The sequence below is a fragment of the Zonotrichia albicollis genome, chromosome 7, assembly GCF_047830755.1.
Source record: "Zonotrichia albicollis isolate bZonAlb1 chromosome 7, bZonAlb1.hap1, whole genome shotgun sequence".
Classification (NCBI taxonomy): Eukaryota; Metazoa; Chordata; class Aves; order Passeriformes; family Passerellidae; genus Zonotrichia; species Zonotrichia albicollis.
Window position 1 is genome coordinate 4,128,348 of NC_133825.1, and position 13,858 is coordinate 4,142,205.

Here is a 13,858-nt window from a genome sequence, read left to right on the forward strand (position 1 = left end):
CAGCCAAGGCCTGTCCTGCCCCTCGTCAGCCACGCTGGGGAGGGGCTGGGGCTGCGGGGGAGCTGGGCAGGGGACACAGCCAGGACAGGGGACCCCAACTCACCCCGGGCATACCCCAGACCAGAGCACATCATGCTCAGGGTGTGATGGGGGGAACAGGGAGGAAGGGGGAAATTTTGGAGTGAGGGCTTTTGCCTTCCCAGGGAACACTTAGGCAAGAGGGGGCCCTGTTTCACCAGTGGGCAGGGTCACTGCCAAAGACACAGACACCAACTTAAGGAATTGTGTCATTTATATCATGCACAGCTGCCAAGAATTACAAAAGGATAAACTCAGCAAAGCACATCATCATTAGCAAAGAATTACAAAGGAAGATCAGCAATCCATCATAACTCATCGTTACATTTTGATGACCAATCCCTTGGTGAAACACTAGAGGTGTTTGTGGCAGACAAAGATTCTGGCTGACTATCAAGGTACACCTTACAGACACCAGTAGTACTTTAGTGACACCGTTCTTCATTCTTTTTTCTCAATCTCATTCGAGTTAGGAACAAGAATTCTGTTGTCCATGGAGCTGGCACTTTTTAATTCCAGAATAATGCCCCCAGGCCCTTTGCTGTTCAGCTTTCCCATGCTGTCTGTGGCTAACAAGGCTTAAGGGCCCTTTCCCCTCTGGCTGGAAGGGGCTGGGTCCCAGTCCCTGAGGGGCACCCAGGCTCCTGGATGGAATTCCTGTGCAAGTCCCTCAGTGTCACAGCAGCCTTCACATGGAGCCCCGTGGATCAGAGCATTTCCCAAAGAGGCCCTTGGGGCAAACAGGGAGATCTGGTCTGGCAGGATGTGTTAAACAATATAAACAATATATACATATTGTTTTACACATATGTGTATACACATATACACCCACTTATCTATGTGAATATATTAATATATATATGAATTATATATACATGTATATATAGATATATTATATGTATGTCTTATTACACTATAAATATGTATATAGATACTTATTATATCAATATTTCACTTGTACAAATGCATATCAGGTCAAGATTAAAATCTTCTTCTGTTGCTCAATGTGGGAGCATTCCAACAATAATTGTTCCTTCTGAAGGTGCTGTTTCCTACGTACTCTCAACAAATTCATCTTTGTCTGCCCAAACCCACAAGGTCTTTTCCTTTTCCATGTGCAATTTTTGGATGCATTTGAAGACATCCAGGGGTGCAGCTTCTTTTACCCGACTGCCCCACTGCTCACACGGGGCTCTGACCTCAGCCCACTCCAGAGCCAGGGAACTCCAGGGAAGAGCTTCCCAGCTGGGAATTTCTGACGGGACTGATTCCTCACATTTACATTGAACAAATGAAATTTTGTTGTCATCTGGCCAGACTGTGCCAGTTTTGTTTAACCAGTGGGCAGGGTCAGTACCAAATTCCTTCAAACTCCAGCTGAAGGAATCAGTGTCATTTCCTGCAGTTCAGAGCAGCAAAGAATCACCAAAGGAGCAGCTCAGCAATGCACCCAACCATCCCCACCAAAGATTGCAGCAGTGATTAACAAAGATCCAGCAGCATTTACCCTCAGCCTTTACCATCCCCCAGACCCACACAGCAGCTGGGGAAGCTGTCACAGCCAAAGGCTGCAGAGCCACTCCTGGGCACTGGGAATTCCTGCAGGTGCCTCCAGCCCCAGGTGAGGCTCCAACCCCGCTGGGAGAGGGCCCAGCTCTGACAGTGCTGAATGAACAAACTGACAGCACTGCTAGTGTGCCAACATCTGCTTTCATCCTCCTCTTGGGTCCCTCCCAAAGCCTGGCCAGGGCTCAAGGAGGAACCATGGGAGGTGACTTTGATCCTTCAGCCCCAAACAAGGCCAGATGTCAGATTTCATGGCCTTGTCTGGCTTCTAAATACACAAAGCTCTATACATGTTTCACTAATGAGTGGCTACATCTATCTCAGTGCTAATGACCATGCATATTTCATCAGGGAGCAGATACAAAGATAACCTTTGCTGGGAAGGTTCATCCAGAGGCCACCTTTGGCTCAGGGCCTGCTGTCCAGGCCTCACTCAGGGCTGGTGTCCAGGCCTTGGCACTTCAGGGACGTGGTTTAGTGCTGGGCTTGGCACTGCTGGGTGAGCGGCTGCACTGGGTGAGCTCAGAGGGCTTTTCCAACAGAAAGGATTCTGTGATTCCATGATTCTATTCACTGCATTCAGCTGGGACTATTTTAGCAGCATTCCTTTGCTCCAAAAATTCCCTCTTGCCCAGCTCCTGTGGCCTGAGGCGTCAGCTCCTTCAGCTCCTGGTGCTGAACTGCTCATGCTGAACAAAACAACTCGGAGAGAAGAACACAGTCCATGCAATTCCTTCTGGGACACGGAGAGGGGAGGCTGTGCAAACAGCAGCATTGTTTGCTGTGGCCTCCTCTCTGCCCTTCACGCCTTTCAGCACTTTGAACCAGCCAAGAGCTTTCTCCAAGAGTGCAATGGAGCAGCTGTTCCTGCTCCCGGGCCTGGCTCTCTCCAGTCTCTGCCCTTGCCTGGCTCTGTCCCTCGTGCTGTGCCCTCTGTTCCCCCAGGGCTCGCTGGCTGCTGCCCAGGACTGTGGCACTGGCACAGATCCAGTGCTCCAGAGCCTCCTTTCTGTGCCCTTGGAGCTGCCTGGGCACAGCAGCCTTTTCCATCTGGAAGCTCCCCATGGACAGGGAGTGCCCAGCTCCGTTCCTTGCACAGCCTCCAGGAGCCCAGGGCTGCCATCTCCAGTCCCTGCTGGCACTGGGGGCTCCCAGGTGCCTCAGGCTGCAGTGACACCGCTGCACATGGGAGGGAAGAGGGGCAGGGGCTGTGCTCAAAGTCAGCTCCATCTGCTGCTGCTGCTGCTGGGGGGTCATTTGTGCAGCCTTGGCCCAGAGTCAGGGATCAGATCCTGCCAGTCTCTTCCAGCCCTGGCTGCTCAGAGTTTGGGCCTTGGAGCCTCAGGTGGCCAAAGGCAGCTGCTGCTGGTCCCTCTGTGTGCCCGAGTTCAGCAGTGCTGCTCCATCAGTCTGTGCCCAGCAACGGGGAAAAGCCTCAGCCCTGCAGGGCCAGGAGCTGCCGGGCTCTGCCTGAGCAGCTCAGCCAGCAGGAAGGGAGCTGCTCCACACAGGAACCAGGAGCAAAGGACATTCCTTTGATAGGACATGTTTTCTATTGAAAAAAGAAAGAAAGGAAAAAGGAAAAAATAGGTAAATTGTAAAAGATAAGAATAAAATCCAAGTTTTAGTAAAAACATAACATAATGTTAGTGAAAAAACCAAAACATAAATGCAAAGTTACATTCTTTGCATTAAGAAGTAAATGATCTTTTGAAAAAGTGAACTCAGTTATTTCCATTGTAAATGTGCTGATGGCATGGATCCATCTTACTGACCTCAGCAATCTCTTAAAAGATTTTGGGTTTTGTTTCTAACACTGGTATTTGAAATTGTGGTCGAAGCAAGACTAAATTTTTTTTGTGCCCTTCCAGCTCTAAGCAGAACTGGGCATGGAAACTCTGTCAAAGCCCAAATCTCTTAGAAGATGACGTTCCTTCTCAGCCTGAGAATGAGCTGCACCTTCCTTTTGAAACTGTCAGAGATTTCAAAGAGAAACTAAGTCCCACTTACGGCTTTTTGCTCTGGTTTGGAAGTGCAGAAGGGCAATTCTCCATCCACCAGCTCCAGACTGCACAGCCTCAGGAGCACGGCCCACTCGCCAGCTTTGGCCCACTCGTGGCACCGCTAGAGGAGGAAGAAAGTGCAATTGCACAATTCCAGCCAATAAAGAAGGAAGAATGGGACAGACAAAACACCCTGTGCAGATCCAGGCGTTCAGCTGGGACTGTGGAGAGTTTTGGCTCTTGCCAGTTGGATGTGTGTCCCCAGCTGCAATCTCTGGGCCTGCAGCAGAGTCTCACTCACCTGCCAAAGCAGAAAGCTCAGGCGCTGTGCTCACAAAGGGCTCGTCTGATGCAGAGCTGTCAGAGCAATGTGAGGGCAGAGCCAGCCCAGCTGGGCCCAGGGCTGAGCCCAGCAGAGCCCTGGCAGAGCCCAGAGCAGCCTCAGCACCCGCAGAGCCCGGCTGCAAGGAGAGAAAGCAGAAAGTGCCCGTCAGCTGAGGGCTCCTGTGCCCTTGTGCCAAGGCCTGCAGTGCCCAGGCCATGCTGGCTGTGCCCAGAGCTGTGCCCAGAGCTGCCCATCCCTGCTGCCTTTGGCACAGAGCAGGAGGGCAGGACCTGTGCCCAGCCTGCAGCCAGCCACGGCACATCCAGCCCTCAGCAGCTGCCCAGAGCAGGATGCTCCTGTGCTCGCTGCCAGCTCCCTAAAGCTCTGATCCCACCCTGCCAAGCACACAGGGACTCACCTCACACCACCCATGGCTGGAAGAAAAGCTGCTCCCAAACCATGGCCTCAGCCTTCTCCAAGGCACGGCCCATCCATGCCACAGCTGCTCTCCAGCACTTCCCCATCCATACTGGACCACCTGGAACGCTTCCTCTGGATAAACAAACAACACATTATTGAAAAGAGATTAGATACAAAAAAGGGAAAACATGGGAAAAGGGAAAATTTCTTATCTCTGTCAGGGCCTTGAGGAAGACCCAACTCCTACATGGTAGGGAAAAACCCAGCCATGGGTGAGGGAAGCCCACATTTTCTCTCTTCCCCCCGGCACTACCCCCTAAAATCACGGTGATCCCAAAGCAAACAAGGGCTGCTTGTGGCCTCTGACAGCCCATTGCTCAGGGCTTGCCAGCGCCCCAGCCCCTCAGGGGCTGCCCCAGCCCAGCCAAGCTGCCCGGCAGCAGCGCCGCAGCCCCACAGCAGCTCCAGAGCAGCCCCGTCCAGAGGCACCTGGGAGCCCTCAGCAAGGCAGCCAGCAGCACACGGGCAGGAGGATACAGAGGGTGGTTCCTTCCTGGCACAGGGCTTGTGGCCATCTCCAGGCACTGCTCTCACAGGGATCCCTGCAGCTCCGGCCCCTGCCTGGCTGCTCTGTCACCAGCACAAAGGCTTCAGCAGTAGCACCACAGGCCAAGGGGCTTCTGGCCATTTTCCCTTGCCCACTGCACGCCTGGGCAGCTGGCTGAGCGCAAGCACGCTTTGCCCCCTTCAGGGCCTCAGGACCCCTCAGCCTGCTTTGCTGCTGAGCACAAGCTCCCTTTTCACCCTTTCCTGCCTCTTGCCCTGCAGACCCTGGGCAGCAAAGAAAAGCTCCTGGCAGTCTGTGTATCATAACACATTCTAGAATTATTTACAGTAATCTATAATCTATAATAATATATATAATTCTATATACTCTGTAATTTATTTATTTACAATAAAGACACAAAATGGAAAAGAAGAAAAGAAAAATCTTAAAGAAAAGGAAAATTACCCCTGGCTCAGGTTGCCCCAGCAAAGACAGCCTCCCAGATCAGCTCTCCTCCTCAGTCATCCGGCAGCACAGGCAGCCGAGCCCCGACAGGCGAGGCCGAGTCCTCCATGCCCTGCGCAGCTGATCGTGCAGCCTCTGGATGGTGGAATATCGCCCACGCTGTATTGCCCGGAGGACATGCAGTGTTTCAAGTGCCAAATGTGACACAGCACTACTCGTGTCCTCCGTCAGGCATTCCAGGGCTGCAAGAGAGAGGAACAGAGGCACGGTCAGAGCCGGATCTGCAGGGACACCAGGAGAGCCCCCTGCAAGGACCATCCCAGCCGGCTCTTGCCATGGCCAGGAGGGAGCAGGGAGCAAGGGGATCAGCCAGAAGCTGCTGGCCACGAATGGCCCACGTGGCCCTGAAAGCTCCGTGTGCTCTGCCCACGGGAGCAGAGCCCTCCGCAGCCGGGGCAGGGCTTGCAGCTCTCCCCCAGCAGCCTCCGCTGCCAGCCCGCTGCCCTCACTCACTCACCAGTGCAGATCAGCTGCAGCTCTTGCTGCTGCCCCCTCAGGTGCCGCCCGGCCATGCCTGTGAACACAGAGCCTGTCACGGCCCCAGCGGCACAGCTCCCTGCCAGCGGCGCTGCCGGCGCTGTGGCCCCACGGGCTGCTAGCCCGGCAGGGCTCAGCCCGGCCCTTGCCGCACGCTGCCGCCCCAGGGCACGGCTGCCAGAGGGCGGCAGCAGCAATGCCCGGGCCAGGCGGGGCTCCACGGCGCCGACCCGGGCTGACGCTGCCGGGGCAGCAGGCGGGGCTGGGGCCGAGCTGCAGCTGGCCGGGGAGGGAGCCCGGGCTCGGGACTCACCCATGAACCGGACGGCCGCCTCTCGCAGGCGCTCCTGTGGGCTCCGCAGGTAGCGCAGGGCCCGGCGCAGGTGCTCGGCCGCTCTGCTCCTGTCCTCTGCCAGCTGCAAAGAGCGGCAGGAGGGAAGGGTTGGCGCGGGCTCAGCTCCTGGGCCGGGCGCTGCCTGCGCCCATCGCCGGCCTCCCCTGCCCGCACAGCCCTGAGGCGCGGCCAGCAGCCGCTGCCCAAGGGCTCCCGAGGGCAGGGGGCAGAGGGCCGGCTGCTGCCCGGGGAGCCGCGGTGCCGCCCCGCAGCCCCGCCGGGCCGGGGCTCCATGGACACCCGGCTCGGGCCCACGGGAGCCTGGAGAAGAGCCCGCACGGCCCAGAGAAGGCAGCGGCGTGTGGGGCACAGGCTGGCGGCCCTGTCTGCAGCAGCGGGCAGGGGCACAGCTGCCCGACCCGCACACTGAGCACCGCCCTCAGGGGCCTTCTCCAGGCTGAGGCTAGGGCTTGCAGGCCCTCCTTACCAGGAACTCAGCGAACTTCCACAGCTTCTTGTTCTTCAGCAGTCTTTCAAGATCCCTCCTCTTCAGGAACTCAGCCACACAAAGCAGCGTTTCCTGAGAAGCCTGGAGAGCAGCAGAGATGCGGAGATGGCCCCGCAGCCCAGGGCGCAGGACCCACGTCCCTGTGCCAAGGCCTGGAGGAGGCTGCAGCCCAGCAGGCGCCCGGGCAGGAGACAGCCCAGCCCCATGCCAGGGGGACAGCAGCAGCACACGAGTCCTCACCTGTGCCACCCGCTGATTCTCATCATGGCAGTGGAGGAAGAGGGGCAGCAGGCTCTGGCGCAGGGGTGTCTTCAGGGCCATTTTTGCCTTTTCCTCTGCATGAGTCACCAATGTTTGGAAGAGCAGTATGGAGATGAGCTGCACCTGGCTATTGTCCTGTATGAAAGGAAGAAAAAAAGACCTCAGCATTGGCTGCACAGAGCTCAGCTTGGCACAAGCCTGCAAATCCACAGGGCATAAAGTGTCTGGACAGCACCCAGTGGCTGTGGCTGGGAGCAGTGAGCCTTACGTGGTCAAAGAGTGGCAAGAGCGCCTCAAGAAGCTGCGGTGTGATGGGGCTGGGCAGCAGCCTGTCACTGTCCAAGATGATAGAGTTGAGTAGCATGACTGTCATCATAACTATCTCTCCATCCCACAGGAGCTCCACAAGACTTTCAGTCAGGCTCTGCATGTTTTTGGTCTGTGGCGAACACAAGTTTGTGAAACGCCATCCTGCTGCTGCAGGGCCCAGAGGCCAAAGGCCTGTCCCAAAGAACTTGGGCAGCTGAACCAGGAGGCAGGAGAGCTGGGAGCAGCTGCTCCAGCACCCAAAGCCCAGCCAAGCCCAAGTGACTGCATTCCCCAGCTCAGCTTCAGCTGTTGCCCTCTTCTCACCATGCAGGGATCAACAGCGAGCTTGAGAAGGGCCCTGAGCGCCAGGCGACGCCTCTCCCTGCATTCACTCTGCAGCTGCCTTGACAAAATTTGCAGGACCCTGTTAGCACCACGTTCACTCAAGTCCAGCCACTCGAGGACCTGAAAGGCACAGGGCAGTGACAGGGACCCAGCCGGCAGGAGCCCGGAGCCGCACAGGGCCGGGCCCAGGCAGCAGCACAGGGCATGGGCACCATCCCAGGCAGCTGTGGCTCTGAGAGGGCAGAGAGCTGGGAGGCAGCTCAGCCAGGCAGCGCTGGCCATCAGGCTCACCTCCACAAGGAACGCCAGGGCGGGCAGCTCCCAGCGTGGCTCCTGTGTGCTGAGCAGCCAGAGCAGGTAGTGAGCGATCTGGGAACACAAGGGGATGGAGACACAGCACATCCTCCTGGCAGGAGAAAAAGAAACCAAGACTGTGGTCCAGGGGGACAAACCTCTGCCAGGACTGACACACACAGGTCTGGTCTTTCCCCAGCATCCTGCAAGGGGCCCTGGGCTATCTGGGAGGCAGCTTCTGGTGGGCACCCTCCTCTCACAGCCTTTTCCAGTCTGCTTGGCCATCCCTCGGTGACAAGGCCTTCTGGCCCACAGCCTCGGGGACTGTGTGGAGCTCCCTGGGCACAGAGCACAATTGGCAGAGGCAGTGGGGAGAAGGGGGTCTCACCTGGCCAGCAGACCCACGGCATAGTGGTGGGTGTCAGCGCAGAGCAGCGTGTCCCATCCACACGTGCGCTCCATTGCCACCACCACATCCTCGTGCTGCATTCGGCAGAGCAGGGACTTCAGGGTCCTCACTGCAAACCTGCGTGCACAGCAAAGCCCAGGTCACGCTGTGAACACTGGCTCCTGCCCAGGGACGTGGCAGGGACAGGAGGAGTGGGATGAAGCACCTGTTAGGGCTGGTGGCAAGGCTGTATTCCTCCTGGCATTCCTTCCAGAATGCATCAACCTTCTCTGGCATATCCAGAGTGCTGAAGAACACTTGGAAGAGCAGATGCACAAAGAGGTCGGGGAAATATGGCTCCACTACACGTGGGACAGGGGGCACCTGGAGGATCTTCCACATCACCACAGTTGCCTGCAAAGGACAAAGCCCCCCGAGACAGCGCTCAGTGTCGAGGTGTGCGTGTGGCAGGGCCCGAGCAGGGCAGGGAGAGGCCCGGAGAGACCTTGGCAGGGGGAGCACGGGGCCTGGTGGGCCTGAAGCTGCCCCTGGGCCAGGTTTCAGGCCAGCGCCTGAGGCAGGGAGATGCAGTGGGGGAAGGAGGATGGAGAGCTGCTGGAGAGGCAGCCTTGGGGCCAGCAAAGGCCACTTGCAGAAACTCACAGCCAGGACAAAGACACCCGTTTTGTCCCCATCAGAGGTGCAGGCGCTGTACTCTGGCCAGCTCCCCAGCACCTCCAGGAGGATCAGCTGCACTGGCTCCGCAGTCCTGGCTGAGCCCATGATGGTCTTCCACATGGAGATGGCAGCTCTGCGGGGTCAGAACTCTGTCTCAGGGACGTCTCAGACACGGCACCGTGGCCTGGGCATCCCTGGGGGCCCAGGCTGACCACCGGCTCTGCCTCTGCCCACTGCCCCCCTGCCAGCAGCAGCCAGGCAGCCCAGCCCTGTGGGGACAGAGCTCTGAGAGGCAGCAAGGGAGCATGGCAGCAGGCTCAGGGGCTGACATGCCAGGGCTGGGAAAGGGAGCAGCCAGAGGGCCCTGGAACTCTCTGTTGCTCTGACACCTGGGACAGGTGGTACAGGCTGATGGGCTGGGGAGGCCTGAGCCCTGTGGGCAGGTGGGCCCCATACCTGTCACAGGACGGGGCCATACGCAGGAGCGTCACGACTGCATCACCCAGGTGTGCTGTGGTGAGTTTCAGCAGGGCCTTGTCCAGCCTGTGCTTGGCAGAATCATTGGCCATGAGCCAGCGGTGAATGTACCTCACCATGGCAGGCACCTGGAAAAGGCACGGGGAGACTTGGAAAGCTGCCAGAGAGAGCAATGTTCCCAGCTTCCCCAGAGAAGTGCTTCCCTTGCCAGCGCACTGCCATGGCCCCAAAGGCTCCCAGGGACCAGCAGGCGTGGTTGGGAAAGCCATGGAACTCATGGGGGAATTGAAGCCTGGCCCCAGGCTGCTTACTTGTTCTGGCCTGGCAACACCCTTCTCCAGGAGCAAATCCAGCAGGGCGGCACTGGTCTCATGACTGAGGAGCTCGGAGTGAGCTCTGAGCCCAACGCCCATGGTGCTGCTCTCTTCCTGCCGAATGCTCCTGATGAAGTTGCAAACGAGCTGTAGGAGAAGGGCAAGAAGCCGGGGATGTTGCATGGAGTGCTGCACACACAGTGCTGGGCTGAGCAGGGACAGCAGGCCCAGCCCAGGTGGGGGTGGCTGCAGGTACCTGCGCTGTGCTGCGGAAGCGGCCACGGCTGGATTCCTGCTCTTGTGTGCGCTCCACAGCTTCATCTGGCAAAGAGCGAGCGCAGCCAGAGCTGAGGGGCTGCAGGAGACGCCGGAGAACACAGCCCAGCCCTGCAATCCCCAGGCAGGGAGAGCCCCGGGATGCCCCAGGGGATAGAGCACAGCTACTGCGGGGTGTCTGCCCGGCCCCTCTTCTGTCCTGTCCGTTGGCATTTCCCCAGGGGATAGCATGGGATGGGATGGGATGGGATGAGATGGGATGGGATGGGATGGGATGGGATGGGATGGCATGGCATGGCATGGCATGGCATGGCATGGCATGGCATGGCATGGCATGGCATGGCATGGCATGGCTGGTTGCAGGCTCTAGCCCCGCAGGGCAGCTCAGCCACTCACCCTCCTGCGGTGGTTGGAACGGCACCACCTCTTCAGTCTCCTGTGCTGGGGCAGCTCCAGGGCCTTCTTCCTCCTCCTCCTCCACCCAGGCCAGCTTGGGCACTCTCGGGGGTCTCTGCTCCTTGGCTGTGCCTGGAGCGCGCCCCAGCAGCGATCCCAGCCGGTGCCGCTCCTGCAGGGTCTCCTGCGCCTTCCCTGCGGGCGGGACGCGGCTCTCAGCGCTCGGCCCGGGGCCAGCAACGGCCCCCGAGCGCCCCTCACCCGCCCCGGGCCGGCCATGCCCAGGCGTTCGCTCCCAGGAACGCGGCACGGGAGGCTCGGGGCCGGCGGCCACGCTGCCGAGCGGCGGAGCTCGGGCCGGGGAAGCCGCAGCGGAGGCGGCGGGAGCGGCCGCGCCGCGTGTGTGCTCCGCGGGTCCCGGGAGGAGCCGGGGCCGGGGCCGGGGCCGGGGCCGGGGCCGGGGCCGGGCTCGGGCCAGGCGGAGCCGAAGGGCGGCGATGCCGCCCCGGCCCCAGCCACTGATGGCCGCCCGGCAGCGCCACCGCCAGTACGGCCAGAGCCGGGCGGAGGTGAGACCGCGGCGGGACGGCCGGGGCCGGGCACGGGGAAGCCCCGCCCGGGGCCGGGGGCGGGCCGGGGGCATGGCCCGGCCCGGCAGGGGAGAGGGAGGCGGGGAGAGGAGAGGGACGCCGGTCAAGGGACCCCGAGAGAAGGGTGCCCGACCGCGGGAAAGGGAGAGAAAGAGAAAGAAAAAGAGAAAGAAAAAGAGAAATAGAAAGAGTGTTTAAAACTATCTGTCTGCTGCTGCTGCTGTCGCCGCTGCTGCTGCCACCGCTGCCGCCGCTGCTGCTGCCGCCGCTGCCGCTGCTGCAACTGAGGCACCGGGGCCGTTCGTCCCCGTGTCCGTTCCCCGCTCGCCCCACGAGCCCCACGTTCGAGCCCCGCGCGCCCCGGGGACAGCCCCTCCGTCTGCCCAAACACGGGAACTTTGCAGCCTTGAGCCCACATGCAGAGCCCTGACTCCTGCACACTGGCACAGCGATCCCCTCGCCTGCTGCTGTGCACTGTCCTTGCTGAGGGTCAAACACTGTCGGGCCACTTTCCCTTGGGGTAGGATTCCTACCTGAGCCCAGCACTGCACTTACATCTCCAGTGTTGCTTTCCAGTAAAAACAGGGGAAGGAAAACTCTGTGTGGCTCATGGTATTTTAGAGTGTCTAAAAATCACTAAGTCATCGATCCTAGAGGTGAGGTGCATCTGGAATTACTGGGATGGAGAAGCAGTGCAACATGGAAAAGGGGAGCATAGAAATAAATAGAGGAAAACATCTTGGATTGTTTCTTTCATTTTCGTTTCCCTTCCAGAAACCTGTTTCAGTTTTCCAGGAATCTTCTCCTGTCTGCTCTTCCTAAGAATCTCTCATGGAGAACAAGGTCGAGCTTCTGTCACAAGATTTGCCACCAGGAAATTACGCCACTGGTGAAATTTTCATTGTGACTGTTTGTGCTGGCTTAGGACAAATTTTGGGAGGAAACCTCCAAAAGGGGTCCGTCTAGAAAGCAAGTTCAAGCGGCCCCTCCCCCTACTAGTTCAGGGAAAGACTTCTCTTGAGAAAAGTGAAAAAAACCCCAGTTTTTTTAACAAGTAAAGTATTCAGAAGCATGAAAAATGAATAATATTAAATAAAACCTCTGACAGTGCTGAAGAGATGACAAATTCAGAAAGTCATTTTTGTGGGTTGTAGTTGGCTCACTTGGTCTCTTCTAAGTCCCTCTGGTGCTGGAATGCAGCATCCCAGAGCTCGGGGGGCCACAGGCGTGAGCTGTCGGTGTTTGTCTGGGTTTTCAGTCCAAAGCAGGTTTAAACAGTTCCAAGAAAAAAGAAAGTCACAGTCCAAGGAACTTCTCTGCCCAGCTAGCTAAAAAAAATTGTTAGGCCTGGGCTGTGAAGGCACCGGGAAATTTCCAAATCTGGGCACTGGCATTACCAGCAAACACAAGATCTGGATAATGCTGGTGCCCGAACCTGGAAATTTCCAAATTTTGGCTTTCTGTGCCGGGAAATCACTAGGCTTGGTCTGTGCCAGCACCAGGAAGTTTTCAGATCTGGGCGCTGGCACTGCCAGCAGACACCAGATCTGGGTGGTGTCATTGCCAGCGATAGAAATCTGCCAGATCTGCTCTGCTGGCACTGAGAAATTTCCAAATCTGGGTTCTGGTTACATGAAACACAAGATGTGGGGGCGTTACCAGACCCAGTAGCGGGAAGATGCCATGGGTTTTGGATTTCTGTGCCAGCAAATTGCTGCGCCAGAATAGGGAAATTTCCAGATCAGGGCACTGGCATTGTCAGCAAACAGCCCATTTCAGGCTCCAGGAAGGACTGCATCTGGATGCCTTCCTCTTTTCTTTCCTTCTTTCCTTCCTTCTTTCCTGGGATCCTGCTGCCAGCAAACTCCAGAATAGGCAGTGCTGGCAAGGGGAAATTGCCAGGTTTTAGCTTTCTTTGCCAGCAAATTCTGGACATGGGTGGTGCCAGAAGAGGGAAGTTGCCAGATGTGGGCACTGGCAGTGCCAGCACACATCAGATCTGGGTGGGGAATGTGCCAGCACCAGGAAATTGCCAAATGTTAACTTTCAGTGCCAGCATATTGCAGGAATTATGCTGTGTGGGAACCTGAACAATTCTGGATCTGGACACTTGTGGTGTCAGCAAACAAAAGATTGGGTTGCTGTAGGTACCAGGTATTTGCAAGGTTTTGTCTTTCTTTGCCAGAAAATTACCAGACTCGGGCTGTGCTGGCACCAGGAAATTCCCGCATCTGGGCACTGGTGGTGCCAGCAAACACTGGATCTTGGCATTGCCAATGGCGGTAGCAGGGAATTGCCAGATTGTGGCTTTCTTGACCAGAAAATTGCTGGACTTGGCTCTGCCAGAACAGGGAAATATTCAGATGTGAGCACTGGCAGTGGCAGCAAACACCAGGTCTGGTCACCTGTATTGGTATCAGGAAATTGCCGAGTTTTGGCTTTCTGTGCCAGCAAATTGCTGGACTTGGCTGTGCCAGCACTGGGAAATTTCCAGATCTGGGCACTTGCACAGCAAACACCAGACCTGGGTGGTGCTGGTGGCAGCACTGGGAAGCTGCTGGGTTCTGGCTTTCTTTGCCAGAAAATTTTTGCATTTGGGTTGTGCTGGCATTGAGAAATTTCCAGATGCTAATTTTCCAGTGCTAGCAAATTGCTGGAATGAGGCTGTGCAGGCATCTGAAACATTCCCGATCTGGGCACTGGCGGTGTCAGCAAACCCGAGATCGGGTTGCTGTAGGGACCAGGTC

General features: G+C 57.5%; 1 protein-coding gene across 1 annotated transcript in view; it reads right to left on the minus strand.

Moving 5' to 3' along the window:
- LOC141729553 (uncharacterized) overlaps positions 1 to 7,408 on the minus strand; it is a 29,467-nt gene extending 22,059 nt beyond the window's left edge. The window contains exon 1 of the mRNA XM_074544260.1: positions 7,313 to 7,408. Within this exon, the coding sequence (XP_074400361.1) occupies positions 7,313 to 7,408 (96 nt within the window). The remainder of the gene's footprint in view (positions 1 to 7,312) is intronic.
- Between the last annotated feature and the right edge of the window lie 6,450 nt (positions 7,409 to 13,858).